Here is a 26,508-nt window from a genome sequence, read left to right on the forward strand (position 1 = left end):
TTTCCTAAACCTCCCTCGTCAAAGAAATATAGAAACTTCACTTCACTTGGTTAGTTCCGAATCAGACTCCTCCAAAGCCATCTTGACCAAATCAGTCCTAATAATTCGCCTCTGATAATGACCATTAATCCATGTCCAGTCGCTTCGAGATTCCGCTGTCATTCGAGAAAACATCGTATCTCGTTGCTGTTGTACCTGTCCGCCTGGCAAATGGTACTTGGCTTTATTCTTGACCCCCTTGAACGTTCAAGCTCGAATGTGATAAATCAGCCCGAAGCAAATTTAGGAAGCGCGCAGTGATAAAACACCGAGGGGATGCATTTGACAATTCTATTTTATTCATCTAAAGTATTTACCGCAAGAAGAAGAATTGAACCAGTAAGACAGGGAAGAAATATAACTGCAGGCATTGGCAAGATATGATAGAATAACCAAAAGATTGATTTCACGGCCCAAACGATGGCTTATTAATCTTTGAATCCAACAGCTTAACCCTAAGCTTTGTACCTTGATTTTCTCTTGGAGACATTGGCCCAGCCTCAATGTTACTGCATCAGTGAAACCTTAATCCGTCTCTTCAGGGATAGGAATAGCCCTTCCTCGAATAAGCGAAATGTCATCGAGGTAAAAGATGTAATAAGCGGCCTCGGCGACTTTGATGGTAATGCAAAGATCCGTCTGGTCAATGCTGGGGCCGATATATGAAAAGGTATTCGAGACCTCGTTGAAAGTATTATAACCGATGATGCCTAACTCTCCAGAGTCAGAGCCAGATACTCCATCAACCGTCAATTGAATCTTGTTGGCATTATCTTCGCAAGCGACAATGTTTGAACCAAACGAGAAAATGCAGTATTGAGCCACAGACGCCTTGAAAGTGTACTCAAAGCCCTGCTCAATGGCGACGCGTTGACAGACAATGGCGGCATTGTCAGTGAAGTCTCTAGGCAACGAACTATGGAATGTTAGCGGGGAACGATTTTCAGGGCCAAGGGAATACTCACAGACTCTTGCCTTTTTCGGCGCTAAAGTTCCGCAAAAATGGAGTGGTTCCTATCACCTCCCATGGCTCGATGGTGGAATCTTCGAATCCGCCGTTTTGCACAATGTTTGTAGTCTCAACGGGAGGGCTAGCAGTAGTCGTGGTTACTTCAGTTACTTTACTTGTAGTGTCGGCGGAAGTTGTAGAGGTCTCGAAGGTTGAGAGCGTTGCTGAAGACGTGACGGCGGTGTCAAACTCAGTGGTGGTCAGAGTTTCTTGGGAAGTTGGGCCGAAAGTGGTTGAGAGTTGAGTAGAGAGAGATGCTTCCTCGGTCAGAGAAGTCGAAAGTGTAACAAAAGATTCAACGTCGGTTTGAGACTCAGTCACGGTCGTGGTCTCTTGAGAGGTCAAGCCAGAAGTAGTTGTTGCGAGCGTGGAAGAGGCAGATCTAACATCGGTTTTAGTGTCGACGCCACTGGCCGATGTTATTGTTGTTGGTCGGGGATGGGGAGCGCAAGCCTGGAATTATTGAGCTTTAGAAGGTTTGTGGCATTCGATAACACTTACGCGAGCGGCAACAAGACTAGCGCTCAAGATTAGAGAGCCAAAGGTTGTAGGGACACGCATTGCGACAGATTTACAGTATGTAAAGAGCGACTGAAGGAGAAAGTTAGAACAAACGAGTGTTAATGAATGCGATGAAAAAGATAAGAAAAAAAGGGGAAAAGAAGAAAACAGAGGTTATCTTATTGTCAGGTCATGTCCAGACAAAAGCTGAATAGCCAGCCCAGTCGAAACTATTGATTCCAAAATGCGCTAATTAAACCGAACTGGCTAGCAATTCGATAGTTTCTATACCCCCTCGTGGGTAGCGGAAAAAGCAACTTCCCAGATAGTAGGGTAAAAAAAATAAGTAGTCTACAAGCCATGGTCTAAGGGGCATATAATGACCTACTAATTTCGTGTCTTATGTTTCTAGCAGTTAATTTGTATGCCACCCTAAGGCCCCTGTATCTATACTCATTAAACTATCACTACAGGCACAAATCGCCGCTGATTCGCTTCCCAAGCAGATCATCCCCCACCATATTTGATAGCTATTTATCTATTTGTGTGTTTTGGATTTGAACTCGTGCAAGCATTGTTAAAATTCTCATCTCTCAGCTGCGAATGTGATCAATGTCTTACTAGGCAGACAACATTGAAGGCTTACCCTCGAAAGTAATACAAAGTGCGGGGTACTTTTTACACTTTCTATGGCCCCACCAAAGTCGCGTTATTAAAAGTGAGGTCTGACTGTAGATTATCACGCCGAAACCCCTTCAAATTTTAATCATGACCGAACACTTATGTTCAGACTGCCTGCCATTAGAAGAAACTCTACAAAACTACAGCTCCAACTATAGTACCCGAATTCTGAAGTCGAGCATTACATCTCTCGAACAGTCAGCTAAGCAGGGTTGCCCACTATGTCGAGTGATCTACCAGTCGTTCATCTACGATGAAGGTGTTTCATTCCAAGATACCAATGCACCAATCGAAATCTCAACCAAGGATTCCACTATCGACTCTGACTCCTATAAAAGCCGTCTCGACATATTATCAGTCAAAATTCGACAGCAAAGTTCCACGAATAGCACATACTTGTCCGTCTTATTCAATGATGGAGCGCAAGAACTAGCTTTTGAGGCATACAAGGAACTCGTTGGCCAGCTTCAAGATCCCACTTCTGAAGAAGGCATCGACCATCTCGCTCGCTTGACTTCAACATGGATCACGAACTGTCGAAACACGCACAGTCAGTGCGGACATCAGAATATCCCGCATAGCTTCGATCGCGTGCCCACTAGACTCATCGATGTTGGGACAGATGACAACAGTCAGCCTCCAAAGCTCTTCCTTCCTAGTCAAGGCCAAGCTTCTGAGAATATCGAGTACGTCGCCCTGAGCTATGCTTGGGGCTCAGCCAGCAACCATCCAACTAGAACAAGTGCATCTAACATACAAGAAATGCTCGAGGGTTTGCCTTTTTCTCGACTCCCAAAAACTATACGCGATGCGATTATTTTCACCCGCAAACTAGGCTTTAAATATCTGTGGGTTGATGCACTCTGCATTTTACAAAGTGAGGGTCCTCATGATAGGATCCACAAAGAAGATTGGTCTCACGAGACTAGTCGTTTCGGATACTATTACCGAAATGCGGCCGTCACACTTGCAGCCACTGGAGCCAAGTCTTCGGACTGTGGATTATTCCTATCACGACCTGCATTAGCATTTGATCCAAAACCTGTAATCCTCCAAAGGAAAACGCCCACAGGCCACATCGGAGACATATCAATTCTACCAAAAGTCCCTAGCTGGATCTCTGAGATCAAGAGAGCCCCTTTATACGAGAGAGGCTGGGCTATTCAAGAACGGATCTTGTCTGCACGAGTTGTACACTTTGCAGCTAACATGGTCTTGTGGGAATGTCACGAGTGTCGAGCCACAGAGATCGATACTACTGGAGCAAGCCTCCGGGATGCGAACAGTGGTATGGTTTACGAGGAAGTTTCTGACTTTATGCCCGTATTTCGAAATCTTCAGAGGAACGGCAAGGGAGCCAATCAAGTGATACGCGAGTGGTACAGCTTTATTGAAGGCTATACTGCGGCCAAATTCACGTTTATGGGCGATAGACTCCCTGCATTATCCGGAATTGCTGCTCTGATTCAGAAGTATATTCCTAAGAGATACGGAGCGGGCTTGTGGGAGTCGGCCATACCTGAGGGATTGGCTTGGTTGGTCGATTACGATGAGTTGACTGAGAACACATCGGATCTTACTACTGCATATGGGCCAAGAGAAGACTTTCAGCTGATGTTACCATCTTGGTCCTGGGCCACTAGCAGAGGACCAGTGCGATTCCTCTCATCGCTGGAATCTTGGGAACCATTGCTGAAAATGGAAGACTGGGAAGTCAAGTCGGCAGGAGTAGACACCTCTGGACAGATTCTGGGAGCACGGCTAAGAGTAAGGAGTGCGTTGAAAGTCTTCAGTGCTTTTGACTTAGGGATCAGGATGGCAACTAGGCTCAATTCGAGAGACGGACAAGTTAGTCTGACTCATGCCGCTTCCATGGATGCAGGGTTTAGTCGGCATGACACATACACATGCATATTAGTAGGAACTGCCTACGTTCCCGGATCTGACCGTAAAGAGGGAGTGACGGGTTGCGCGCTCATCCTAGAAGCAACCGGTTGCTCAAGAGGAAGCATCCAGGAGTATAAGAGGGTCGGATTGTCTTGTCTTCCTTTTGAGGATTGGTGGACTAAAGACATGCAAGAGAAGACAATTGAGCTGGTTTAACGAATGAAATTGTGTAGTGGTTATCAGAGAAGTTAGCCTTCTAAGTCTTAGGTTAGAGAAATAAATGACCGAAGGTATGATCTAAATAGCATAAAGTGGCATAATAATTTCGTCTCTTATGCTAACAGCGATCCAGTTTTCTGCTACCCTGAGGCCAGGTAACAGGACTTGCTCTTTCTGCAATGCAAACTACGCCTTGTCCTCAATCCTAATCTCAGAAGTATGCCTAACAACTCCATCAGGTCCATCAAAGATATACGCAATATCCTCCAGCGACGGACCCTTTGTCTCTGGAAAGACAAACCAGACACCAGCGAACTCAACCATAACCCAAACGACAAAAACGACATAAAAGCGCCAAGTGATGTCTTCAAGACCGATGGGCACAGTGAAAGTTGAAAGCATCATGAAGCAAAACTGGACGAAATAGAAGAAAGACAAGCCCTTGGTTCTCATACGATAGGGAAGGATCTCGGGGATGTAAAGGCCCAAATTACCGTTGAAGCCGAGGTTGTAGGCTGGGGAGAAGAGGTAGAGAAATGCCACCACAGTGTAAGCAGCAGCCTTGTTGGTATTGTCTTTGGCGAAGACGGCACTTCCTGCGGTAATGCAAATGTCAATGACCCAGATAGCGGCCAGAGACCATAAAAAGAGCTTGCGACGACCGACCTTGGCGGGCAAAGTAGCGAAGTAGATAGCCGAGAACCAAGATAGCATCTGGTTGGTGGCATTGATAAGAGTTTGCTGGAGGTCCGACTTGAGACCCACCGAGTGCAGAATAGGAGATAGGTAGTACGAGACAAAGGCATTGCCTGACATCTGAGAGCAAATGGCGGCCCAGATCATGATGAACATGCGTTTGCGGTTACCAGCGGTACTGCCAAGATCTCTGAGGAAGGAAAAAATGTTGTTGTGGTCCGACGCCTCGGCACTCAAGGTTTGTAGAATCTCTGTGTATTCGAACTGAACCACGGGATCTAATTCGTCTCCTTCTCCATGATATTTCGCAAGCATTTCCAAGGCCTCTTGGTTACGGCCTTTGCTGATAAGCCATCGAGGAGATTCGGGCACAAACCAGACAAAGAGGAGTTGAATGATCGAGGGGAGACCCTGTAGAGCCGATGGAATACGCCATGATGCTGTGTTGTCGATGCGGAAGGTACCAAAGGTGCACCAACCTGCAATAATGGAACCAATAGAGTAGAATGTCAGGAACAGAGCAGTCGCCGTGCTTCGCTGGTTGGGATGGGCTATCTCAGTAATGTAGGGAGCGCCCACTCCAGCAACAACAACACTTCCTGACCCAATGATAACTCGTGAGATGATGAACATGGCAATGTTAATGGAGGCGCCTTGGAGTGCAGCACCGACACAGCAGAGCGCTGCTCCAAGGGCAATTCCCCATCGCCTTCCATAGGTATCAGCCACAGGCGAAATGGCAAAAGAGCCAAGGATGCCACCGAGTGGGTAGGCAGCATTGAAGAAGCCGAGAAGAGCACCAGTTGGGGACCCGAAGTAAGTCTGCCAATGGGTCACTGACTGGAGACCATTCATCATGCTTCCATCGAAACTGTAATTCTTTATTCAGTATGGCCTTTTGGAGTGGACTGTGGATAAACATACCCTTGCGAAAAGATCGACAGTAGCGGAATGATCATGAGTAGATTGAGAGTACGCAGGTTGGGAAATTTCCACCAACGACTCGTATCCACACACGATGTTGCATCGGCGTTGGCCATATCTTTGGAGGATTCTGGCGCAGACATTATTTGAGTAAAAGACTGTTTGACAAGCCAGGTTGTGTCCAAGTGAGTAGTCTGTGTGCAATCAATGCCATGTCCAAGTCAGCCTATAAATATATGCATGTTTAACCTTGGATTGTAACAGTAGATTCCGCATTCGGATGTAATTGGACCGACGGTGTGTACCCCAGACTCCCAAGTAATCCCACATGATGGGGAACCTGGGGAACGCTAGCTAACTCGAACATGACGGCGTAGTCAGCGGTCATGTTGGCCCGACATAAAAAGGTCAGGGTTCCCCATTATTACCAGCCACTAACCTGACATGCAACACAACACATCCGAAGAGCGGCGCAACATGGTCCGAAGCATGGTATCGTACGTTCTAGACCCTCGCTGCAACTTTGGCAGCTGATTAACTTGTGGTTTTTGTAGATGTGAAAGGTGCAGGCAGCGTAAAGCAAGATGCGGCCGCCAATTACCGGCTTGTGAACGATGCGAGAGCGCACATGTCGGTTGTGATTATACAGGTCGTCGGAAACCGGGGTTTCCAGCTGGCCATCGACAAGAGCTTGAAGACAAGATTGGTTAGTTTTCTTTTTCGATGTCTAAGTCCATCTTAATGCGGTTAGTGCTTGAGTCTGATAATGAACAGAGAAACTGGAAGCAGAGTTGCGCGCTCTTCGCAGTACCTCGGGAACCAACAGCTCCAGTCAAGCCGTTGTACCAGTGGCCCAACAAATATCGCCACTCTCGTCTTCAATCTCTCCCGCGCAACAGATTGCAGCTCCAACATTTGAGCGTACTCGCAGGGTCAAAGAATGTCGCCCTCCCGCTGACCTCGTCGTCTCTCTATCGTCTTTATACTTTCGTCACATCCATCCTTGGTTCCCATTCCTCGATGTACAACGCGTCTTCACTGATCTCGGTTCCACGGATGAACCATCTATGCTTCACCACGCTCTCTTCGGAGTTGCGTTGCCGTACTCTTTCGACTCTCGTTTGGATCAGATCTCAAGCGACTCGTTTTGGAAGTACTCCAAGCGCAAAATCTTTGTCGATGTTCTCGAAGAGCCCTCTTATAGCTCTCTAGAAATAGTGGCTGTTCTTATCCTGGATCTTTCTAGTATGACACATAGTGCACAAGTCTCTGGTCCTCTAGCTGTCGCTACGAGGCTGGCGGTCCAACTGAGAAACACCGACGGTCTAGTTTTCAGAACGTCAGCCGAGTCTGAGACGCATGCAACGCTGAGTAAAAGGGAAGTCATCTTCAGACAGCGATTGTTCTGGGCCCTCTACGCACTCGACTCAACTATCTGTATCACCACCAATTGTATCTCAACATTGAGTGACATTCATGTCCAGCATTTTCTACCAACCCGCGATGCAATCTGGCGAGACAGCTTGCCTGAATTGGGCGAGTCAGCCATGACGCCTGCCTTCATCTTCAGCTATCAGCTAGAACTTTATGACTTGGCTCGAGCAGTGCATAGAGTTGCAATGAACTATACTGATTTCTGCAACGGCCATGATACAGAGCCTTCTTGGCAGCAAGAATTTGAAGCAGCTTCCTCGAAGCTTGACGTTTGGATCAGTTCCATACCGCCTGAGCTCCTGTGGAATGAACGAGATGGCGCTGTTAGCAATGTTCATAAGGCTACACATCCAGCGGTCTTGATGCTGAACGGCTATTTTCACGCACTGATGATATATCTGAATGGCTACATCGCCACGCCAGCACAGGATATCGTCAATCTAGAAACAGATCCTGAGCGTCATCAGCGATCTCAAGAACGCTGTCTTTCTAGTAGTAGAATCGTGGCCGAGATCGTCGCTAAAGCTGGTCTACAGGCAGTCGACAAGCTTGGATGGCCCTTTGCATGGTCTGTATGGGTTGCTGCTCGCTTCCTGATCTCGCAGAGGTATAACACAAGTCAAGATGAGCCAGAAATAAGAGACAGAATATCTGTCTTGTCGCAATTTCTTGATCGAATGAGCCGCTTCTCGCAGATTAGCGCCACCTACGCTCGGCTCCTCCATCAAAGTCTTTCCGAGATTGAAACTAGCGGTATGGAAAGTGGCGCTACTACAAAACAAAACACTGTTCTCCACCTGGTCTCTGACTGGCGGGTCCCAACGTCTCGTTTAGAAGATCATGCTCGCTCAGATCCCATGCTACACGCTGTTGAGAGTCCGAGTCTGACAGACAATAGCACAAACTACACAGATATCCAGCCATTCAATCCATTGCTCCCAGTCTTTTCCAACGATGATTGGATGGACATATCTCAAAGCAGTCCAGATAATTGGTTTCGTGGTCCTTTATTTGCTGCCTCTGCATATCAGAATTTCAACGAGACACGGTCGAATTAATTCTATTGGATAGATAGTTACATAGTCTACCTATTTAACTGCGGACAATAAAACACAATCTCTTTCGAGCCAACCATGATCTTTTCCGACTGTCCAGTGAGTTGTATGTGCACTGGGACTGGCTCGGCTGATCCTTCAATACGCAACTTTACAAGAGTCATTTCACCATCTGATGAGCTCCAAGAAACCTTTACTAAAGCAGTTTTACCCTTTCTGGCAAAAGGTACAGTTGCGTTGAAGGAAGGATACAAGCCGAGCCGCGGCGCGAATCTTATTTGTTCCCAGCCAGGTAGTTCAGGCTTCACACCCGCTACCTCTGCTAAAAACTCGTAAATTGGAGCGCTACCCCAAGCATGACAGTCTGAGCGATGAGAAACGTCGTCTTCTTCCCATGTTGTCAAATTGAGAGCCAGTTGGGCACGCCACGGCTCCCAAAACTTGGTATACAGTTCATCGTACAGGTTGCCTCCTACAATGCTCATAGCGCGTAGGGTGTAGAATGACATCGATATTGACGTTTTGACCAGCGCGTCCTTCGTATCTAGTGAGGTATTGAGTACGTCTCTTAGCAGGGTCTGAGCATCCAGTCCACTGATTGCGCCACTGAGAACTGCCCAAACCTGGCTGTGCTGACTGATGTCACTTTTCCCATCAGATTGAGAAGCCAGACTGTCAGTGAAGTAACGACCATCAAAACAGTGGGCTTTCAATGCATTCGAAATGAGGTCTGCCCTCTGAGAATATTCATAGGCCATATAAGGTCGACCTCTGCAAGCGCTTTGTAAACCTGAAGCCAGGTTCAATGTGTAAGAGTACAGACTGTTGGTATAAGTCGAGATACCTGTCTTTTCGACCGACGGCGGGATGCCATATGGACGCCATTGCTCCGCCCAATCATGGAAGTTCCAGATACCCTCCTCACTCTTCAGAACTACCAAGTCAGTCTCGTGCTGGATGCGAGAGTGAAAGAAGTTGAGAACGGCATCGACAACAGGCAAAAAAGGCTGAATGAAGTCACCGTCATTGTAAAAGGTAAAATGGTCATGGAGCATACAGATCCAATAGAGGGAGAAATTGGGCATAATTTGAAGTTGATTCGACGGTGATCGACTTGCTGTGAGTCCAAGTTGAGGTTGAAACGAGTTGTGTAGCTGGATGATGGCCTGCCTCGCCAAACGATCATCCCCGGATACGTAGTAAGTGAATAGACAAGAGCTCCGCGTATCCATGGCATATTGGAGTTGTTCGTAAAATGGACAATCCTCGTAGCAATCGTGCATACAATTCTGTAGTGTTCGTATACTTGTGTCGTAGAGCTTTTTGGTCTCATCATCGCCTGTGTTGGTACTGACATTTGATAGGACATCCAGGGGATAGCGAACCACCTCAATATCAATGCCTTGCAACGTTAAGCCAGAGGAACCTGCCCATATACTAATCCTCAAGAATCGGAATGATCTCCAATGGAACGGCATGTAGATTTCATTCTTATCTTCGTCTTCGTGATAACCCAGGCCTAAGTTGCCTTCCCGACCTTGAAAAGTGTAGATATCTTGTGGTCCAATCAACAACTTGGTTGTATCAAGTCGATTGCCTTTACGGCGGAGATATGGGATGAAAGTTGGGGTGTCCTCATAACTCTCTGAGTATGTGACAACCATTCTTGCGCCGGGGGACTCAGGACGCTTGAATCGGAAACGGAGAGATGCAGTAGTATGTGACCCAACCTCCAAATCTATCTGGTGTTTGGTGTCAGGTGGTAGCAGCACGGATTTGTCTTTGGCGTCGCAGTTCACTAAGTTTTTCTCCCAAGCTTTGGAGGACAAAGTGCTCTTGACATTGTGAATAGCCTTGAACTGGGAATTGTAACTTTTCATTTGGGGAATAAGACGGGGCGATAACTTCCATGGTGCTGTGACTCCTGTCGAGTTCTGATACTGTAGCAAAATAGCCGGCGACCACTCCAAGGTCTTGGTACCAGCAATCTCCACCGACACCTTTTCGAAAACATGAAGGAAATCATCCTCAGGCTCATCGATGCGCAAATCCACAAATGGATCTACAGCTGTCTCCCATAGGGTACTACTTCGAAGCTGCGGCGACCAAATGGGATCATCGACAGTGGTTGCGATTCGAACACCACCAGATCCCAATCTTGGAAAGCTGGTGCCATATGAAGTCCCATGGAAGAGTCTCAGGACGTGGATTGCTATCTGGTTTTGTCCCAGATGCAGATATTGACTGATGTCGATCTCGTCGTAGAACCAGAGATTGGAATCACCTTTGACAGGCCCATACGCGACAAAATTGCTATTTATGTATAATTTATAGCGTGTGTCAGCGGTGATACTGATCTTGAGGGTTGCCGGAATCTCCTTTTCGACGAGAAGTGTTTTTCGGAAATGCACGAAACGTCCAGCGGTGTTGGGTAAATTCTCATGAAAATTGGCATTCCACATCCATGATGTGTCAACAGTTTCGGCAGCCATTCTCGGGAATGTGGCGTGGCTCAAGGATACATCAGAAAAGACGGTGGCAAAGGAGAAATGAATGTCTCAATACTCAACCATATGTTTATTTGTGCTCGTTATGAGCTTGACCGAACACCCATAGAGGCTGAAAGCATATTCAGGTACTCTAAGGCTGATTTCCGAGACCCCGCGCATGTCACGGACAAACATACACCGATCCTACACTCTTGGCCTGGTCTATCATTTTTTCGCTCGTTGCAAAACGAAGTTAAACGAGATTAAACGAGAGACGAAGCTAAACGAACTGCCTTGCTTGGAATGGCCCCGCTGAGCCCGAAGCTAACGAATGGGTCCCCTGTAAAGTCTGCATTAGCGTATGTGTCTCATTAGCCAGTGTACGGGAAAAGATTGACCTGTTAAACTACATAAAACAGCCTTGACAAAACCAGAGTAGATAAGCTACCCTATGCTAGGTAATAATGAAGACATGAAATTGAATGGTAGTCGCATTGAATTTGGTCGATATCATACAACACCAGGTATTAGAACAGCAATGGAAGTGATTGTGAAAAGTAAATCAATCTGTTTAGCGAAAGGGAGCACCAGTTATTTCAGATGGGCTCAAATTTATTTCTTCACTTCGAGTCCCAATCCACTTCACTGATAAATTGTCACATACGGTTCCGACGCGTCGGTTCCCGTGACATCTGTTACCCTAGACTACAATCCAAGTTCGTTTTGCGGGGAAAATAAAGACGGGGAAAGATATCGCGTCTCGGACTGGCCCTGCTGTCAGGATCAGTCCAGCAACACTTGGATACGCAACGGTGCTAGAGTTCCCGACTGGGGTCAATTGAGCTGATGGTTCAAGGTTAATCGTCAGTAATGGAAGGACTAACCCATCTTTTACACATTCCCGGGCATTCTTTGAAGAAATTGCTGTAACTGCCCCCAATGCTAGCTTCTTTCCTCGTGACTAAAGACTAGTAGCTTCAACGTTATAGTTATTTAATAGACAAGATCCCTTCCGATGATTGACAGTTCAGCATATCTTCAACACTCTCTACTTTCAGTTTTCAGATCATTTATGAAGATGGGTCCCTCTCATTATTTACCGCTTCTCGGTGTGGTCAGCATTGTAGCTGCAGCTCCCAACTACGCTGTACCTGGGACTCAGCCAGATAACGCGGCCAAACTGGATGTTTCACCAGTAGGAGCATCGTGAGACTCATAAACAGTCCAATAATATGTACAGCAACTGACTGAATTCACCAGGTTTGAATTCTTCATGTGGCCTTCCTATGCAACCAATATCTCGTTGACTCTTCCATGCTTGGATCATTTCAACAAGTTGTATGGCAAAAAGATTCCCATCCGCATTGGAGGCACAACACAGGATAGAGCAACCTACGATGCTGCTTTCAAGGGTTATGTTTCATACAAGGTCGACGATCCACTCGATGCGCCAATGAGCCTAACCTATGGACCAAAGTTCTTCGATCTAATTAGTAAGTTTGCTCTTGGTCCGTCTTGCAATACACAGTGCTGACTATTCACTCCTTTAGAGAGCTTTGGGACTGAAACAATTCTCGGTACATTGATCTGCCTCGTTGTCTAGTGCGTAACTAACTTTCTGCAGGACTCAACCGTGGCTTGAACAACAGGACCAACACGTTTGCTGCAGCCTCTATGGCAAAAACCAAGGCAGACGAGAATTTATGGGCATTGGAGCTTGGAAACGAGCCTGACTGTAAAGTCCCTCTCCTTAACAGCTGAATAAATAACCTCCTGTGCTAACCCGCATTTTAGTGTTTTACAAGTACTGGCAGTATCCAGTCGCCCAAGCTCCGTGGAACGAGACACAAGAAGCATTTGATGCAGCTGATTGGGCACAAGACTTAATCAACCACTGGAAGAGTCCTCTTCCCATTCTTGCCGGAGGTGGATATGCCATTCCCTTCCAGATAGAGCCTGGGTGGCCTAATCTACCATACCTGATCAACGAGGCCTATAATACAACAGTGGAAGCGGCGACAAAAGTGTACAATGGACATTTGTATGCTTTTTCAAATGCATCTGCAGACGACTTGGATCTCGAGATGTCACACCAGAGAACAGTGGAGGACTTGAATCTGCTACCGATCTCGACTGCTAAGTCTGTTGGTAGGCCATACATAATCGGTGAGTATATATGATCTACTCGATGCTCTTCAGATGACTGACACGCTGATTGCAGGTGAAACTGGCTTCCACGGACTGGACTACGAAATGGATGCGACTTTTGGCTCTGCTATACAAACAGTTGACAAAACCTTGCGGGCTCTATCTATTGGCACTCAGCGACTATTCTACCATCAAGGTACTATCAATCAAGGTAAGCAAGCTCCACGAACAGTATTGAATAATACCTGGGAAAGCTCACCAATGTTTCAGCCTTTTTCAACTGGTGGCGAAGTGATCAGCTGAACGCAGTTTTCTATGGTGCCTACTTCGGAGCTCTCGCCGTAGCGGATGGTGATCACATCGTGGCGAGCGACGATGGCAGTGACCGATACGCACAGTACATTATCTATCGAAAGAACAAGCCATGCAAACTTGTGTTTGTCAACACTGATTACTACTCAGGAAGCGGTTTGCGCTCGACTACAACATTCACAGCCACTGGACTCAAGAACGGCAAGGCGAAAGCTTTGCGCATGACAGGGCCAAGCAGCGAGACTACGATCCCGCTTAAACAGACCAATCCTAGTCTTGAGCCTAATATTGGAGGTACGTATAAACTCTCGGCCACGTTAAACAATTTACTAAGTTTTCACTGTAGGCCAATACTTTTCAAACCGTGACTGTAGTGTTCGAGGCAGCCAGAGGTTTGAGACATTCAGCATCAAGGAGGGAAAGCTTGTTGTATCTCTCAAAGCGTCAGAGGCTCTTTTAGTTTACTTGTGAAAGATTAGGTAGTGACCCTGTGGATGATGGCGGGGAGGTCATTCTCGATCATGGGTACAAGAAGGACTTAGCGAAATATCGAAAGTAGCAATTCACTGGGATGCCAGCCTTAAAGTAAGAACTGGTGCCTGTTAGACCTATGAATTGCTTATATCTATTTATTCCTTTAACTAATCTGCAAGGTAATTATAAGCATTATATTTACCAACAGGGTCCTGGCCTCAGCTAGAAAAGAGGGGTCGTGCATAATGATTATAAGCAAAGCCACACTCTTTCTTTTCTCTGTAACAATAGAAGACTAAAAACATTGCAAACTTTACTAGTATCTCAGGAAGATATAGACGGAACATCGCCTTTTACCAAATTGACCAACGTGGTCAGCATCTCTAGCCCAAAGCCCTCTCATCATCTCTGTCCCGACTTTTCTATTGCACCCCCGCCTGATGGTCATCTGACACTTGGCTCGATTCTTCAAGGCCTCAATGTCGATGGGGTTGCTCATCCACTCAACCTCAATACCACCATAGAAATCCCAGCGGAAAACATCTTCCCAGGCAGTGGGGCTGACTCGAAGACTGGCTTTACGCGAACTTTGAAGGAACTAAGATCCGTGGACACAAGCATCTGGGCGAAAACCTTACGCCTACCTAATCTGCATTACAATCAGGTTGTAAAAATATCGGGTTTAAAAATTCGAAGCGTTAGGTTCACAGTAAAAAGCTTGCTCTGGCTATGGGAAACGATTGCAGAGCCAGTATTGGTTCATCTTGGCTTGTCGCCAACTACACCCGACAATCAGCCTCGTTTATGGTTAATACCTACTGGTCCTTTAGCCAACTGGCCAATACATGCTGCAGGAGACTTCACAGGGCAAAGACTTGAACCAATTTCAATTTCAGATTATGCTGTTTGTTCTTACAGTACATCTATCCAGGCTTTGGATTCTGCACGAAAACCCATAGCAATGCCTACAACCGCGAGGGCGCTTCTTGTTGAAAACGAAAGATCTCCTTATCTTCCCTCGTCGCAACTGTTCACTTCCCACGAAATATCCGAATTGAGCGCTATTTGCCGGTCACGAGGTCTCGAAGTATTCCAGGCAAAGTACGAAGAGGGCTTTTTACAAGCTTTGGCGAGCTACATCTTGTTTCACTTTTCAGGCAGTTTCACTAATATTGACGGAGATCCATTGAGGAGCCGGTTCTCGCTCACGAAAGGCTTAATCACGGTGAAGGATATTTTAGAGGTCATCCCGCGGCCTCGTTCTCCTCCATATCTTGCTTATCTTTCCAGTTGTGATACATCGAGAACGTTTAAAATAGAATTTGCCAATGAATGTCTTCATGCAGCTGGTGCTCTCTACATGGGAGGTTTCCGTCATACTATAGGAACATTAGGTGCAGTCGAGGACGAGTTTTGCGACGAGATCTCGGGTAGATTCTATAGAGCTTGGGCAGATAGAGGATTCTCGGATGATGCTGTGGCATTATGTCTTAACGACGTGGCCCGACAATGTAGGAATCTGGGGATTGGTGGGAAATTTACAGACGATGGCATTAATCTCGGGGATGACAATGATGATAAGAAAGAAATGGACTGGGCTTCATTTATTCATTTTGGGCCATGAACATCAGACAAGTACAAAAAGAAAAAAGTTAATGTTGGAAAATTAAATACTTCCGAGTATAAGATAACATGCTGCCATACCATGTGAGGAGATGCGGACTGGGGTTGTCTCTAGCCTGCGCCTTGACTTGGCTTCTCACAGAAATAAGAGAAGTTCTACATTCCTATAATTGCGAGAGGATGGTATTTGATAGCGACAGTCACCAGGGCTTGATGATATCCAGTGGAACATTGATATTTTCCTCAAAAGAAAAGGTATGAATCCCTGAAATTGAAACTTCCATTAAAACTTGCCAAACCCGTAGAATTACCCTTCCAGACCCGCCTTTCCATAGTCACTATCCTGAATCTCAACCCAATATGCCAACTGTAAGGTGTTGACCTCTTCTGTTCATCTGAACTCCACGGTTAACTGTGCGGAATGACAATCTGGCATTAATGCAACACTTCAGTAACAGGCTGAGCCGTCTTGGAATGATAAGCAGAGTCATCCGAAATATCGGCTCCTGTAGCGACTGAGTAGTACACCTTTGGCGCACGGTTGAAGACGAGGCCAGGATGGGCTACAAACAGGCAAAAGACTGCTACAACAATCAAACTACATAAGGCTATTAGCTCAAGTCCAAAAGGTGTCTATATAGGCCAATAATAAACTTACACTCCCTCCAATGCAATGAAGAGATCTTCATGTTTGATCAACTCTCCTTGATAACCTTCTTTGAGTTCATCCGCACGGAAGATACATCGTGCCAAAGTTGCGAGTACGGCGATAGCAAGGAAGGCAAAGAACAGCGTATCCCTTGATCCAAGAGTTCTGGACGTTTTGTGCCCCAGATACCTGATCATATAGTCGGCAAACAAGACACTGAATGCCACAAGCATGATGACTTGCAGAATGAGACCTGCCATGGCGACATCGACTCCCACCTGACTAGCTCCCGAAGAAGAGGCAGACAAGCCTCCGCCAGTGCCTTGTAAAATTAGAGAGACAATATCCATAGGCACAAATACCCAGGCAAAGTATTTGGTGGGAAAGCGAGCAAGACTTGGACCGTAGTGTTCGATACTGGTGCAAAGTTAGAAGCTGATCATGGTCAGTCAGGTGCAACTCACCTTTGGCCGAGAGTGACGTATATTGCTGCACAGTAAAAAACAGGTGCTTGGGTAATGGCAACTATGACAAGTCAGCAACCTCATCAAGTAGCCTCCAATAGTGAATACTTACTGATTTGGGTAATGAAAGCTCCGAAGCTCCATGGATTTACCCACAAGAGAATACGTGCAACGTAGCCTACTACCTCATGTGTGCAGCTCAAGATCATGCACCACATGAACCAAGGTGTCTTCCATCGGAAACCAAGATAGGCGTGTATAATAGTGGCGAGTGTGAACAGAGCCGCAAAAGATACATTAGCAGCGAGGGAAGGTCGGTAAGCATATACACTCATTTCGACTGGACAAAGCTGTGTGGCTGGTTAGTACAAGATATCCTAAGTCCAAGGGTACAGCTTCAGCCGACGAGCTGTCAGACGTCTGAGGATGTTAACATACGTCTAAAGTACAGTTGGCCTTTGGCCCAAACATGATGAAATTCCCAGTATCGTTCATGTTGCGGGGATGTGTTTGAGATATCACAGTAGGTGAGTCGTGTTTGAAAATATGGGGAAATTGTGATGGGAAGCTCAATGGAAAATATTCATGAGATTCATTTGGCTCTTATATCATGCGTTGATCTACAAAACACTGCCTCTTTCGCATTCGCATAGAATATCCAACAACACATAGATGCTAACCATCTTGTTCGTTACGCGCTAATAAGACGAAGGATTATTTTGTGTCAGCATTAGTGAAACATGGATTCTCAAGGAGCCGATCCCTTGAGACCTTATCGTCAACTTATTCTTAAAAGCATATGGGCTTTGACGTATTATTGGCTATATAGTAATTACAAATTGGCGTGAACGTGGCTGAGTGATAGACAAGGGACTGTCGAGTTCCAGCATCAAGGATGGATCGACGACCGTGTAGCACTACCTTGCGAGGATCAACAAAGACATACCTGGGTTTATGAAGAAAGAGCGTAGTGTGCTAAGTAGAATTTAGGATCTGTGGGGCTGGGTGGTACAAGTTAGCTTTGCGAATCGACCAATCCCTATGGACCTGGCCTATCCTAGGACCAAGAAGTAGAACAAATACTGGCGGGGCGCAGAGGTGCCTGGATCTAATGTCACACGGAAGTTTTCGCCTGAATATTTCACTGAAACAGTGATATATCATTAGATCCAGCTTCTTTTTACCTTGGGTTTTTGAAGTTCTAACTATGCAAAATGTGTCTAGCAGTACCGACTTGGTCTATGAGGGATGAACATCTGTAAAACGCTGATGGCGATGGGAGTATTTATGAAAATAGTGAAGTTTACAGACTGGTAGGATCTGCCAAAAACGAAGACCGAGCTAACGATGTGCCACGACTGTAGATCAGATCTCTAGCCAATTGGAAGTCAATGACACTGATGGGACCCAGCAAGGTTGATGCATCAGCTTAGACCCTAGTCGCGGGACACTCTAACTGTATTTAGTTAGCCATGCGGTGCAGCCAATCAGCAAAGACAATGTCAATTTGAAGGATTCCAGCCTGAAGAATAAGCTTAATTTTGATATAGCATAAACGAAGGATGCGTGCGGAGATACAAGTTTGTCTTGAGTAGGCCTTACCGTCACCCAGTTTTAGTTTTTCGGAATTCTTTTGCCTTGCCAAGACTCAATCGCCAACTGGTACTAGAACGATAGATTTTTGCATGTCACAATGACAAGAAGAGTGTTAACATACTGCATTGTGTCTCAATTTGGGTGCCATTCTCCGAGTAAAAAGGTGTCTTCATTCGAAAACGCAAACTCCTGCATATCCTTTTGAAGCAAATCGGCCATTGACAACGCCACCTGCAACCCCATTTGTTTACCTACTTGACGGATTATTCCTGCCGCCCATAGTCTTTGATCTGTACAAGAGGTCCTCTGAATAGCGGCAAAGAACAATGGCCAGAGGAGTAGAAAACCTCCTGCTGCTGGTTTATCCTCCTCACGCATGACTTTTGGAAGACGTATTATATCATCATGGTGTTGGTGCCCTAAGTGATATGCAGCACTGTGGCAAATCCCATCCGCCATACTCTTCAGCATTTTGAAGGAACATTGTAAAGATTCCTTTTGTTCTTGACTGCCATACTTAAGTGTGGCTACAATGATCGACTCGTGGATGAGCATTCGCGCATTGCGGTAAGAGTTCCATATGCAAGCAATCCAAGGATCATTATAGATGTCGTATTGGAGATCATATCTACTCGAAGGAACCCCATTGGGTCCGATAGATCGATATGATTTGTACTCCCAGATAGGTGGCAGCTCCTCTGCCCATTGTCCCATCATAATGTCAAACGGAAGGAGACGTTTGGAGATAACCTCAGGGTCGGTGATACCTTGATATTTCAGCTCGGCTCGAGCACTAGCCAGAGCTTCATTAATCTGCGAAAGTTTGTTTACAGGAATAAACGCTTCAGGCTGGTACGGTTCAGCCCATAGTGACCATTTTGACACTTCGAAAGGGAAGGGTTCTTGGAGTTGATGGCACGTGGTAATCTAGCGGTAGGTAAGTAAATGAATGCATAACAGAGACATCGACGTACCATGTTGCGCCGCATCTGCATGAACAGCTTCACACCGGCCGCCGTTCGAAATTGTTCTGGGCCACGCATCTCAATGCATCGGGCCGCCGCAATAATATGTTGACTAAAGGCCTTCATTGAGGTTGAGTCTGGAAATGCAATTGTCTAGCATTGTTAGCGTCCGTTACCATCATTGAGTCCAGGGTAAGAAGTGGTCTACCTCAAAAGTTCCCATCAACAGAACTGCTCCAAGTGTCTCATCCGAAACTCTTTGAACCGGATCTTGAAGAGCGTGTTGCATCTGGACAATTGCAATTTGATAGAGCCGGAATGACTCTGAGCGCCACTCTGCAACATTTCCAGCGTTAGAAAGGGCAGCATATCCAGCCGCTGCCAGAACAGTACTGAGTAACCCAAATGGAGACTCTTCTTTTCGGATCAATATTGGCAGATATTCATGATTATCTCTGAGTGGAAACGAGCCGTTCTCAGATATTGTGTCAAAAATGTACTGTCTCATGAAAAAGGTCGTAGCTCTGTCTCTTGCTGGATAAGACAAAGGTCGCTTCCAGGTCTCGGGTTCCCTGGACCTTCCACCCATCGGTGTCACTGCAACAGACTCATTACTTCCACCATTCTTTCGTGCTATATCCGTGGTAGTTTGATGGCGAAAAAAGGCCCCGGGATTGGATGGACCTGGGCACGCCCATCCCGCTTTCTTGCATTGCGTGCATGTTGGCGTCAACTGATCGCACTGAGTGAAGTGAGTCTGACTGTTACTGCTCATGAATGTGCTGAAACTTACTTTGATTTTTCGTTTCTTACATATGGCACAACCACGACTCGGTTGTCCTGGATTGACCATGTCTGGTTACTAGTCAGGTTTATAAGGTAAAGTTGGTATCTCACTTGTTTCAAAATACGACCTCGAGAATACCAGAGTTAACGGGGTATTGTTATTCCGCTCCACGCCATTGACTTCTACTCCGATAACACTACTCTATGATATCTAGATTGTTATAGTGTTAAATACCTACTTCTAGGGCTAGGAGTACTGGAGGTAATGTAAGAGCTATGAACGATTGACCTGTAATAAATGATTAACCTGTTAATAATTTGGAAAGGGCTCATATGAGCTACTATCACTCACGGTATAACTAAAAAGCCAAGAATGGTAGAATTCCGAGCTCTTATCTAAATTCGGGAGGATTCTTTTTATAAAATACGCATAAAAGTCTTATCCTGAAAACCAAGGACTAAAACTTACTGTTATAACTGGTGGCTGTCCTATCAACATGTGACATGGCTGTTGTTAGCACGTGACATGACTATCGCATCCGACTAAACAGTCATAGCCAATTTCAGTTGGATTAAACATGACGGTTGTAACTCAAAATTCCCATTTAGGTTGGTTTCGTGGTCTAACGGTTATGACTGCGGATTCTGATTCCGCCAGCGAGGGTTCGACTCCCTCCGAGACCTTATTTTTTACAATTGTCACAGGGCTCTTAGTTCGATATAGAGTTTTATTAAAAGCTTAGCGTCGTCTCTGTATTTGTTGTTACTGGAAGGTTACTGTTTAAAGCATTTGATTTCTTGTTTAGATATGGAATGTCTTGTTACTGTATAGTTATCCAGTAATAAACTGTATTTACAAGGATGAATTAATATCTACAAATATGCCATAATGAGCCAATATCGGCACAATGCCACGGACAATAAGATCCCATCTAGTTGCATCGTCCGAATCCGCGTTGACTAAAAATTCAATTAGTATGAGTGCTTGATGTGGAGAATATGTGAAGAAACTTACCATCCAGATCCACAATGGGTTGATGTGCCACACCAGCCTTGAGCACTACAGCACTGACCATTGAATGGACCACCAGCACATGTGAGACCAGCCTTGCTACCACAAGAGCCATCTGTAGTTGGAATGTCCTTGGTCAGACAGCCACTGGATGCACCCTTCTGGCAACCCTGGCCGCAGTGAGATCCGGTGCTTCCACAGTAACCATTGGAAGAACAACAGTTTCCAAGACCAGAGCCAGCACAGGTTCTACCATTCCTGGAACCACACTCCGAGTCGGCGGAGATACCAGGGCAGAGACCATAAGCAAGCTGGCATCCTGCGCGACAAAAGTCATCTCCCTTTCCACAGTATCCGTGCTGAGAACAGCAATCGCCAAACACGCTGCCCTTGCATGTTTTTCCGTTCTTACCACAGCTTCCGTCGGTAGAGATGTTGTCAGAACCAGCCTTGCAAGTACCAAATTGGGGTTGGCAGCCTGCTTCACAGTGGTTTGTCTTACCACAGTAGCCCTGGGCAGAACAGCAATCACCGTAAGTGCTTCCCTTGCAAGTCTTGCCATTCTTGCCGCAGAAGCCATCGGTGGAGATGTTGCTTGCTTCGTTGTTGCAAGTACCAAACTTGGACTGACAGCCAGCATCACAGTGAGTAGTCTTGCCGCACCAGTCACCAATGGAACAACAGTCACCAAAGGTGCTACCCTTGCAAGTCTTGCCATTGAAGCCTCCGCAACGACCATCAGTGGAGACGTTGTCGGAACCAGCCTTGCAAGTACCAAATTTGGGTTGACATCCTGCTTCACAGTGGTCTGTCTTACCACAGTAGCCCTCGGCAGAGCAACAGTCTCCATAAGTGCTTCCCTTGCAGGTTTTACCATTCTTACCGCAAAAGCCATCTGTGGAAATGTTGGTCTCAGCATCACAATCTCCGAACTTGGACTGACAACCAGCAGTGCAGAAACCATCACCCTTGCCACAGTAGCCATCAGCAGAACAACAGTCTCCCCATGAGCTACCCTTGCATATCTTGCCGTTCTTTCCACAGGAGCCGTCGGTTGAGACATTTTCAGCATTGGTCAGAGTGCATTTTCCAAAGCCATTCTGGCAGCCAGCACCACAGAAGTCTTCCTTTTCACCACACCATCCAGTGCTGGAGCAGCAATCGCCGAAGCCAGAGCCAGGGCAAATCTTGCCGTTAGCGCCGCACTGGCCGTTGGCAGTGATGTTTGAAGGAGGACCACAGGTACCAAAGGTAGGGAGGCAGTCATTACCGCAGTGGGCGGTGGAGTTACCACACCAGCCCTGGAGAGAGCAACAGTCTCCAAAGGTGCTTCCACCACAGACAAACTTGTTGGTACCACCACAAGAACCATCCGGAGATACACTTCCAGGACCTGGAGGTTTTTCAGGAGCGGGTGCAGCAGCGTTGCAGTTGCCAGCAATAGATTGGCTAGTAGACAATGAGTATGGAGTAGCATAGTAGAGAGAGGTGTAACTTACCATCCTTCGCCACAGAACTTGCTGGACCGACCACATTGTCCATCTTTAGAGCAACAAGCACCCCAGGTAGGACTGCAGACAAAGCCAGTGCTTCCTCCACAAGTACCATCAGGAGTGACTTCTCCAGTCTGCCATGGTGATAAAGTGACAGTTGCAGACTGGGCTGCGGCAAGGGCGGGCAAAAGCCAGAAGAGTCCAGAGGCCTTCATAGTGAACGAATGATGATGGGAAACCAATGGAAATCTCAGTAGAGAGGTAGTATCAAGCAACGAAACTAAATGGAACTATTCTAGATCCTATATACTATTCCAGTGTATGTACTGGAACATAAGCATAGTATTTGCTTTTATGGGTCTATATTCTTAGTTTATCCGCAGGATCCGTAAGTGATCTAGAACTGAAAAACGTTTTCCATCATCCTTGTCTTATTATTTTTTCCTTCGGCATGTCGGCTGGTGCTCTAATGGGACAGGCTCGGAGGATAGTGTGCGCATAATCCCTGTCGCTCGGAGATATCTCCACTACCGTGGTATTGGGGGCTATGGGATCGGGCTATGCGAATGGCCCGAGTTGACCACATGAGCTTAGTCTCAAGAATCTGATTCGGCGAGATAGATCCTATTAAGAAGGTCACTTCATCCTTCAAGATTTAGCCCCGGCTCATGGGCTCATGCTGCAGCATGTGAATGAGCGTTTTAACTTAGGAACATTCGGGATCCCTTCGCTTGAAGAACTCAATCGAGACTAGAACGACAAGCATTCAGATCCCATCGGTTCCTTCCAGGCACCGCCCGAGGTCTAGACCCGCTCGAGAGCCATATTTTTCTGTGCCTTACTTTTTCATAATTCGTGGATATAAGAAATTCTGGGAATATGTCGATTTAAGATTAACTCGTATCCATCCTTTCACTATAGTTAGCGGTATGGTAGCAATAGAAAATTTAGAATTTCTGATGTGAAGGCTGAGTTTTCTTTAGCCTTGCCGTTTTGAAATGTGCTCTCCGAAGAAGGATCTAGCCTCGTAACGTAACATGATGGCAAGTCGGTGAGTTATGTAAAAATAATCTACAAGGATAGTAAGACCATGAGACGAGCTGGTTTCTGCTTTGATGAATTTGCAACGAGCCTGTATATAGATACTCATATCTAGTTCCCCTCTGATATTATCAGAATTCACGGCAAATACGGTTCGTTGTTATTATCAGTGACCATGGTGCTGCGACTCGCGAGTATCGCCTTTTTGGCGGTTGCTCTTTGTTTCTTATGCTTTGCAACCTTGACCAACGCCGACAACACTTTTCAACCACGTGGTAGCCGTGCCCACCTCCATCGTCGGGCCAATGTCATCAGTAAGATATCTTTACCAAATTCAACTTCAGGCCCCACAAGACCACTTCTAACAAAGCAAAAAGCCAAGGCACCTTCATGGACCAAGAAGATCACCCATAGCCCGGGTCACCAGAACCCTGCCAAAGCCCCGCCAAACCCCACTGAAGATCTCGAGCTCTCCAGCGATTCAGCTGTTAGCCTTGATCAGTACTACAAAGATGCTGCTAATGCTACTGAGTCTTCTGCTGGAGTTACTCCTAACAAGTCTGGTCTCTCACGCCGTTCTCTTGAGAGGCGCGGTGACGGTCCCCTCTATTGCAAGGACCGACCTTGCCCTGATGACAGGTGGGTTGACATAGTATTATGCTGTAATGTCCATAACTGACTGTTGATAGCTGCTGTGGTCCCAAAGGAATCTGTGGCTATGGACCTGACTACTGTGGTGATGGATGCACATCCAACTGTGATGCTACGGCCATGTGTGGAGAGTATAGTGAAGAGGGTGAGATGCCTTGCGGTATGAACCTCTGCTGTTCTGCCACCGGTTGGTGTGGTGTAAGTCTCTTTGTTAACTGACTATTACTAACAGGTAGCTAACTCTATATATTAGACCACAGAATTGTTCTGCGATAACGCTGATCCCCTACATAAAACTTTGCCCTGCCAAGCCGGTTATGGAGGCTGCAACATCGTCTCATCTCCTTCATGCGCAAAGGAAGGTGGCAGCACAAACGGACGAACGATCGGATACTATCAGTCTTGGAACGTTCGTGCCCGTAAGTGTGACACCAAGACCCCCAAACAGCTCAACACCGAAGGCTACACTCACCTCTTTTACTCTTTTGCTTTTATCGATCCTGTTTCGTTCAAGGTCACCCCAGCTCACAATGACGATATCGACCAAATGCGTGAGTTTACCAACCTCTCCAAGGGTGGCAAGCTCCAAACTTGGATCGCCATTGGTGGCTTTGACATGAGCAACGAGGAAGCTCCTACTCATACCACTTGGAGTGACATGGTCTCTACCAAGGCTAACCGAGCTGCTTTCATTGAATCTGTTCGCTCTTATATGGATGAGTATGGCTTCCAGGGTGTTGATCTCGATTGGGAGTATCCTGGTGAGCCCAAGCGTGGCGGCCGAAAGCTTGCTGATACTCGTAATTTCTCTATGCTGCTCAAGGAAATGCGAGCTGCCTACGGTAGCAAGTACGGCATTAGCTTGACTTTGGCTCCTGACTACTGGTATCTTCGTTGGTTTGATGCAAAGGCTATGGAGCCTTATGTGGATTTCTTTGGATTCATGGCCTACGGTAAGTTTGAGCGATATCTCGTCTTTCCTGTATGCTAACATTTGAAACAGATCTACACGGCTACTGGGATGAAGATGTCAAGACTCTCGGCAAGATCATCCGTGGTCAAGCCGACATTCGCGAGATTGACAAAAACACCATCCCTCTCTGGTTCGGCGGCTTAGACCCAAAGAAGATCAACTTTGGTCTCGCCTTGTACGGACGTGGTTATACCGTCGCTGACAAGAGCTGCAATGACCTCGAATGCTCATTCGCCGGCCCTAGTAAGAAGGGAGAGTGCACTGACTCTGATGGCGTTATGTCACTTGGTGAGATCAAGAGACTGATCAAGGAGGGCACTGTCAAGTCTGTTTATAACAAGGAGACGATGATGAAGCAAATTACCTGGGATGATCAGTGGATTGGATATGATGGTATGTTTCCAAATCAACTTCTGTTGTTACACAACTAACATGTCAGACGAGGAAACCTTTGCTGATAAAAAGGCTTGGGCTGATGGTTACTGCTTCGGAGGTACCATGGTTTGGAGCATTGATTTCCAGGAGTAAGCCATAACCACTCCAGTGGTTCATTTGAGGTAGCTGACATAGCCACAGGTCTGACGATGGCAGCGACACGGGACCCATCAAAGTCCCTGGTGATGCCAACACCGGGGGGCCCATCAAAGGCGGTAGCGGCAGCGGCAAAGAAATGGCTGATGGTACCCATAAGAATACCCCCTTCACAGGATTTCGCGGTTGCACAGTTGACCAAAAGACGAGCATCACCCAAAGCTGGTGGGATACTGTCGAATTGGTCAGAATGGGTGTCGCTACTGACTTTAACAAGAAGCCGGGGACATTAGAAAGCCGAGTCTTTGGTTTTGATGTGAACGAAAGAGAGGGTGCTGGTAACTTTATCAACAGTGAGCTACTACAGCCCCAGTCACTACTCCATGATATGCTAACTTTTGTCATCAGTGATCTACGGAAATATCTTCAAGCTTTACACTGACAAGGTCTACGGAAAGATCCACATGAGCTGTGTGGACGTCAAACAGGAACACAGAACAACACAGACCTCGTGTGCCAGTGAAGTCCGCTTAGGCGAAGTTGGTGGATACGCCTTCTCATACAGCGAGGAGCTCGAAGACCAATATATTGTCATGTGCAAGCCATTCTTCCTGCCAGGCCAGGAACTGCTTCAGGCCTTACGTAAGGAGATAGCAAGCAACGAGGGGTATAAGAAGGATCCGCATCAGATGAACGGCAAAACTAGAATGCTACTCCACGAAATCACGCATTTAGCTGCTATGTCTGAGACGAAAGAAAGTAAGCTACTCTAACCATCTCTTGCTGTAATACACGTTACTCACGAAAGAACAGTGGTTGTCAAGGACCAAGACCTGCGTCCAGAGGCGAACGTCCC

At 46.4% G+C, this 26,508-nt stretch overlaps 11 protein-coding genes and 1 non-coding gene across 12 annotated transcripts; 6 read left to right on the forward strand and 6 right to left on the reverse strand.

Annotated features, from left to right (window-relative positions):
- Positions 1–564: 564 nt before the first annotated feature.
- EDB82DRAFT_479190 (uncharacterized protein) lies at positions 565–1,609 on the reverse strand (the record flags this gene model as incomplete). The annotated part of the gene is made up of 3 exons (XM_025736720.1): positions 565–955; positions 1,005–1,501; positions 1,550–1,609. 3 exons carry the CDS (start codon positions 1,607–1,609, stop codon positions 565–567), a joined length of 948 nt encoding a protein of 315 aa, XP_025591652.1.
- Positions 1,610–2,301: 692 nt separating this feature from the next.
- On the forward strand, positions 2,302–4,437 carry EDB82DRAFT_285522 (heterokaryon incompatibility protein-domain-containing protein). The gene has a single exon (XM_025736722.2). The coding sequence runs from the start codon at positions 2,318–2,320 to the stop codon at positions 4,331–4,333; it is 2,016 nt and encodes a 671-aa protein (XP_025591653.2). The 5' UTR covers positions 2,302–2,317; the 3' UTR covers positions 4,334–4,437.
- Position 4,438: 1 nt separating this feature from the next.
- Positions 4,439–6,282, reverse strand: EDB82DRAFT_285516 (general substrate transporter). Its single transcript, XM_025736723.2, has 2 exons — positions 5,957–6,282; positions 4,439–5,903 (listed from the first exon to the last, which is right to left on the reverse strand). The coding sequence occupies exons 1-2, from the start codon at positions 6,097–6,099 to the stop codon at positions 4,523–4,525; spliced, it is 1,524 nt and encodes a 507-aa protein (XP_025591654.1). The 5' UTR covers positions 6,100–6,282; the 3' UTR covers positions 4,439–4,522.
- A 119-nt stretch (positions 6,283–6,401) lies between these two features.
- EDB82DRAFT_450818 (uncharacterized protein) lies at positions 6,402–8,519 on the forward strand. The gene is made up of 3 exons (XM_025736724.2): positions 6,402–6,453; positions 6,511–6,662; positions 6,731–8,519. Exons 1-3 carry the CDS (start codon positions 6,434–6,436, stop codon positions 8,446–8,448), a joined length of 1,890 nt encoding a protein of 629 aa, XP_025591655.1. The 5' UTR covers positions 6,402–6,433; the 3' UTR covers positions 8,449–8,519.
- EDB82DRAFT_285549 (Six-hairpin glycosidase-like protein) lies at positions 8,462–11,101 on the reverse strand. The gene has a single exon (XM_025736725.2). It carries the CDS (start codon positions 10,935–10,937, stop codon positions 8,475–8,477), a length of 2,463 nt encoding a protein of 820 aa, XP_025591656.1. The 5' UTR covers positions 10,938–11,101; the 3' UTR covers positions 8,462–8,474.
- A 911-nt stretch (positions 11,102–12,012) lies between these two features.
- EDB82DRAFT_560569 (uncharacterized protein) lies at positions 12,013–13,865 on the forward strand (the record flags this gene model as incomplete). The annotated part of the gene is made up of 8 exons (XM_025736726.1): positions 12,013–12,140; positions 12,195–12,427; positions 12,485–12,511; positions 12,559–12,669; positions 12,729–13,100; positions 13,156–13,293; positions 13,353–13,688; positions 13,741–13,865. The coding sequence occupies 8 exons, from the start codon at positions 12,013–12,015 to the stop codon at positions 13,863–13,865; spliced, it is 1,470 nt and encodes a 489-aa protein (XP_025591657.1).
- Positions 13,866–14,586: 721 nt separating this feature from the next.
- On the forward strand, positions 14,587–15,492 carry EDB82DRAFT_435900 (CHAT domain-containing protein; the record flags this gene model as incomplete). The annotated part of the gene is made up of 1 exon (XM_025736727.2): positions 14,587–15,492. A coding segment is annotated over one exon (906 nt), but the record flags the coding sequence as incomplete, so codon positions are not given.
- A 434-nt stretch (positions 15,493–15,926) lies between these two features.
- On the reverse strand, positions 15,927–17,099 carry EDB82DRAFT_547756 (RTA1 like protein-domain-containing protein; the record flags this gene model as incomplete). Its single annotated transcript, XM_025736728.1, has 5 exons — positions 15,927–16,089; positions 16,150–16,557; positions 16,605–16,665; positions 16,717–16,954; positions 17,043–17,099. The coding sequence occupies 5 exons, from the start codon at positions 17,097–17,099 to the stop codon at positions 15,927–15,929; spliced, it is 927 nt and encodes a 308-aa protein (XP_025591659.1).
- Positions 17,100–18,202: 1,103 nt separating this feature from the next.
- EDB82DRAFT_511036 (uncharacterized protein) lies at positions 18,203–20,039 on the reverse strand. Its single transcript, XM_025736729.2, has 4 exons — positions 19,959–20,039; positions 19,374–19,907; positions 19,175–19,318; positions 18,203–19,127 (listed from the first exon to the last, which is right to left on the reverse strand). The coding sequence occupies exons 2-4, from the start codon at positions 19,752–19,754 to the stop codon at positions 18,333–18,335; spliced, it is 1,320 nt and encodes a 439-aa protein (XP_025591660.2). The 5' UTR covers positions 19,755–19,907; positions 19,959–20,039; the 3' UTR covers positions 18,203–18,332.
- A 524-nt stretch (positions 20,040–20,563) lies between these two features.
- EDB82DRAFT_t228 lies at positions 20,564–20,635 on the forward strand. The gene has a single exon. It is a non-coding gene; the product is annotated as a tRNA-Gln (tRNA).
- Positions 20,636–20,733: 98 nt separating this feature from the next.
- EDB82DRAFT_578606 (uncharacterized protein) lies at positions 20,734–22,849 on the reverse strand. Its single transcript, XM_025736730.2, has 3 exons — positions 22,463–22,849; positions 20,967–22,412; positions 20,734–20,911 (listed from the first exon to the last, which is right to left on the reverse strand). Exons 1-3 carry the CDS (start codon positions 22,669–22,671, stop codon positions 20,884–20,886), a joined length of 1,683 nt encoding a protein of 560 aa, XP_025591661.1. The 5' UTR covers positions 22,672–22,849; the 3' UTR covers positions 20,734–20,883.
- Positions 22,850–23,672: 823 nt separating this feature from the next.
- Positions 23,673–25,649, forward strand: EDB82DRAFT_436635 (glycoside hydrolase superfamily; the record flags this gene model as incomplete). Its single annotated transcript, XM_025736731.2, has 6 exons — positions 23,673–23,811; positions 23,875–24,136; positions 24,187–24,346; positions 24,402–25,101; positions 25,152–25,514; positions 25,561–25,649. The coding sequence occupies 6 exons, from the start codon at positions 23,673–23,675 to the stop codon at positions 25,647–25,649; spliced, it is 1,713 nt and encodes a 570-aa protein (XP_025591662.2).
- Between the last annotated feature and the right edge of the window lie 859 nt (positions 25,650–26,508).

This window comes from Fusarium venenatum, assembly GCF_020744135.1.
Source record: "Fusarium venenatum strain MPI-CAGE-CH-0201 chromosome Unknown EDB82scaffold_4, whole genome shotgun sequence".
Lineage (NCBI taxonomy): Eukaryota > Fungi > Ascomycota > Sordariomycetes > Hypocreales > Nectriaceae > Fusarium > Fusarium venenatum.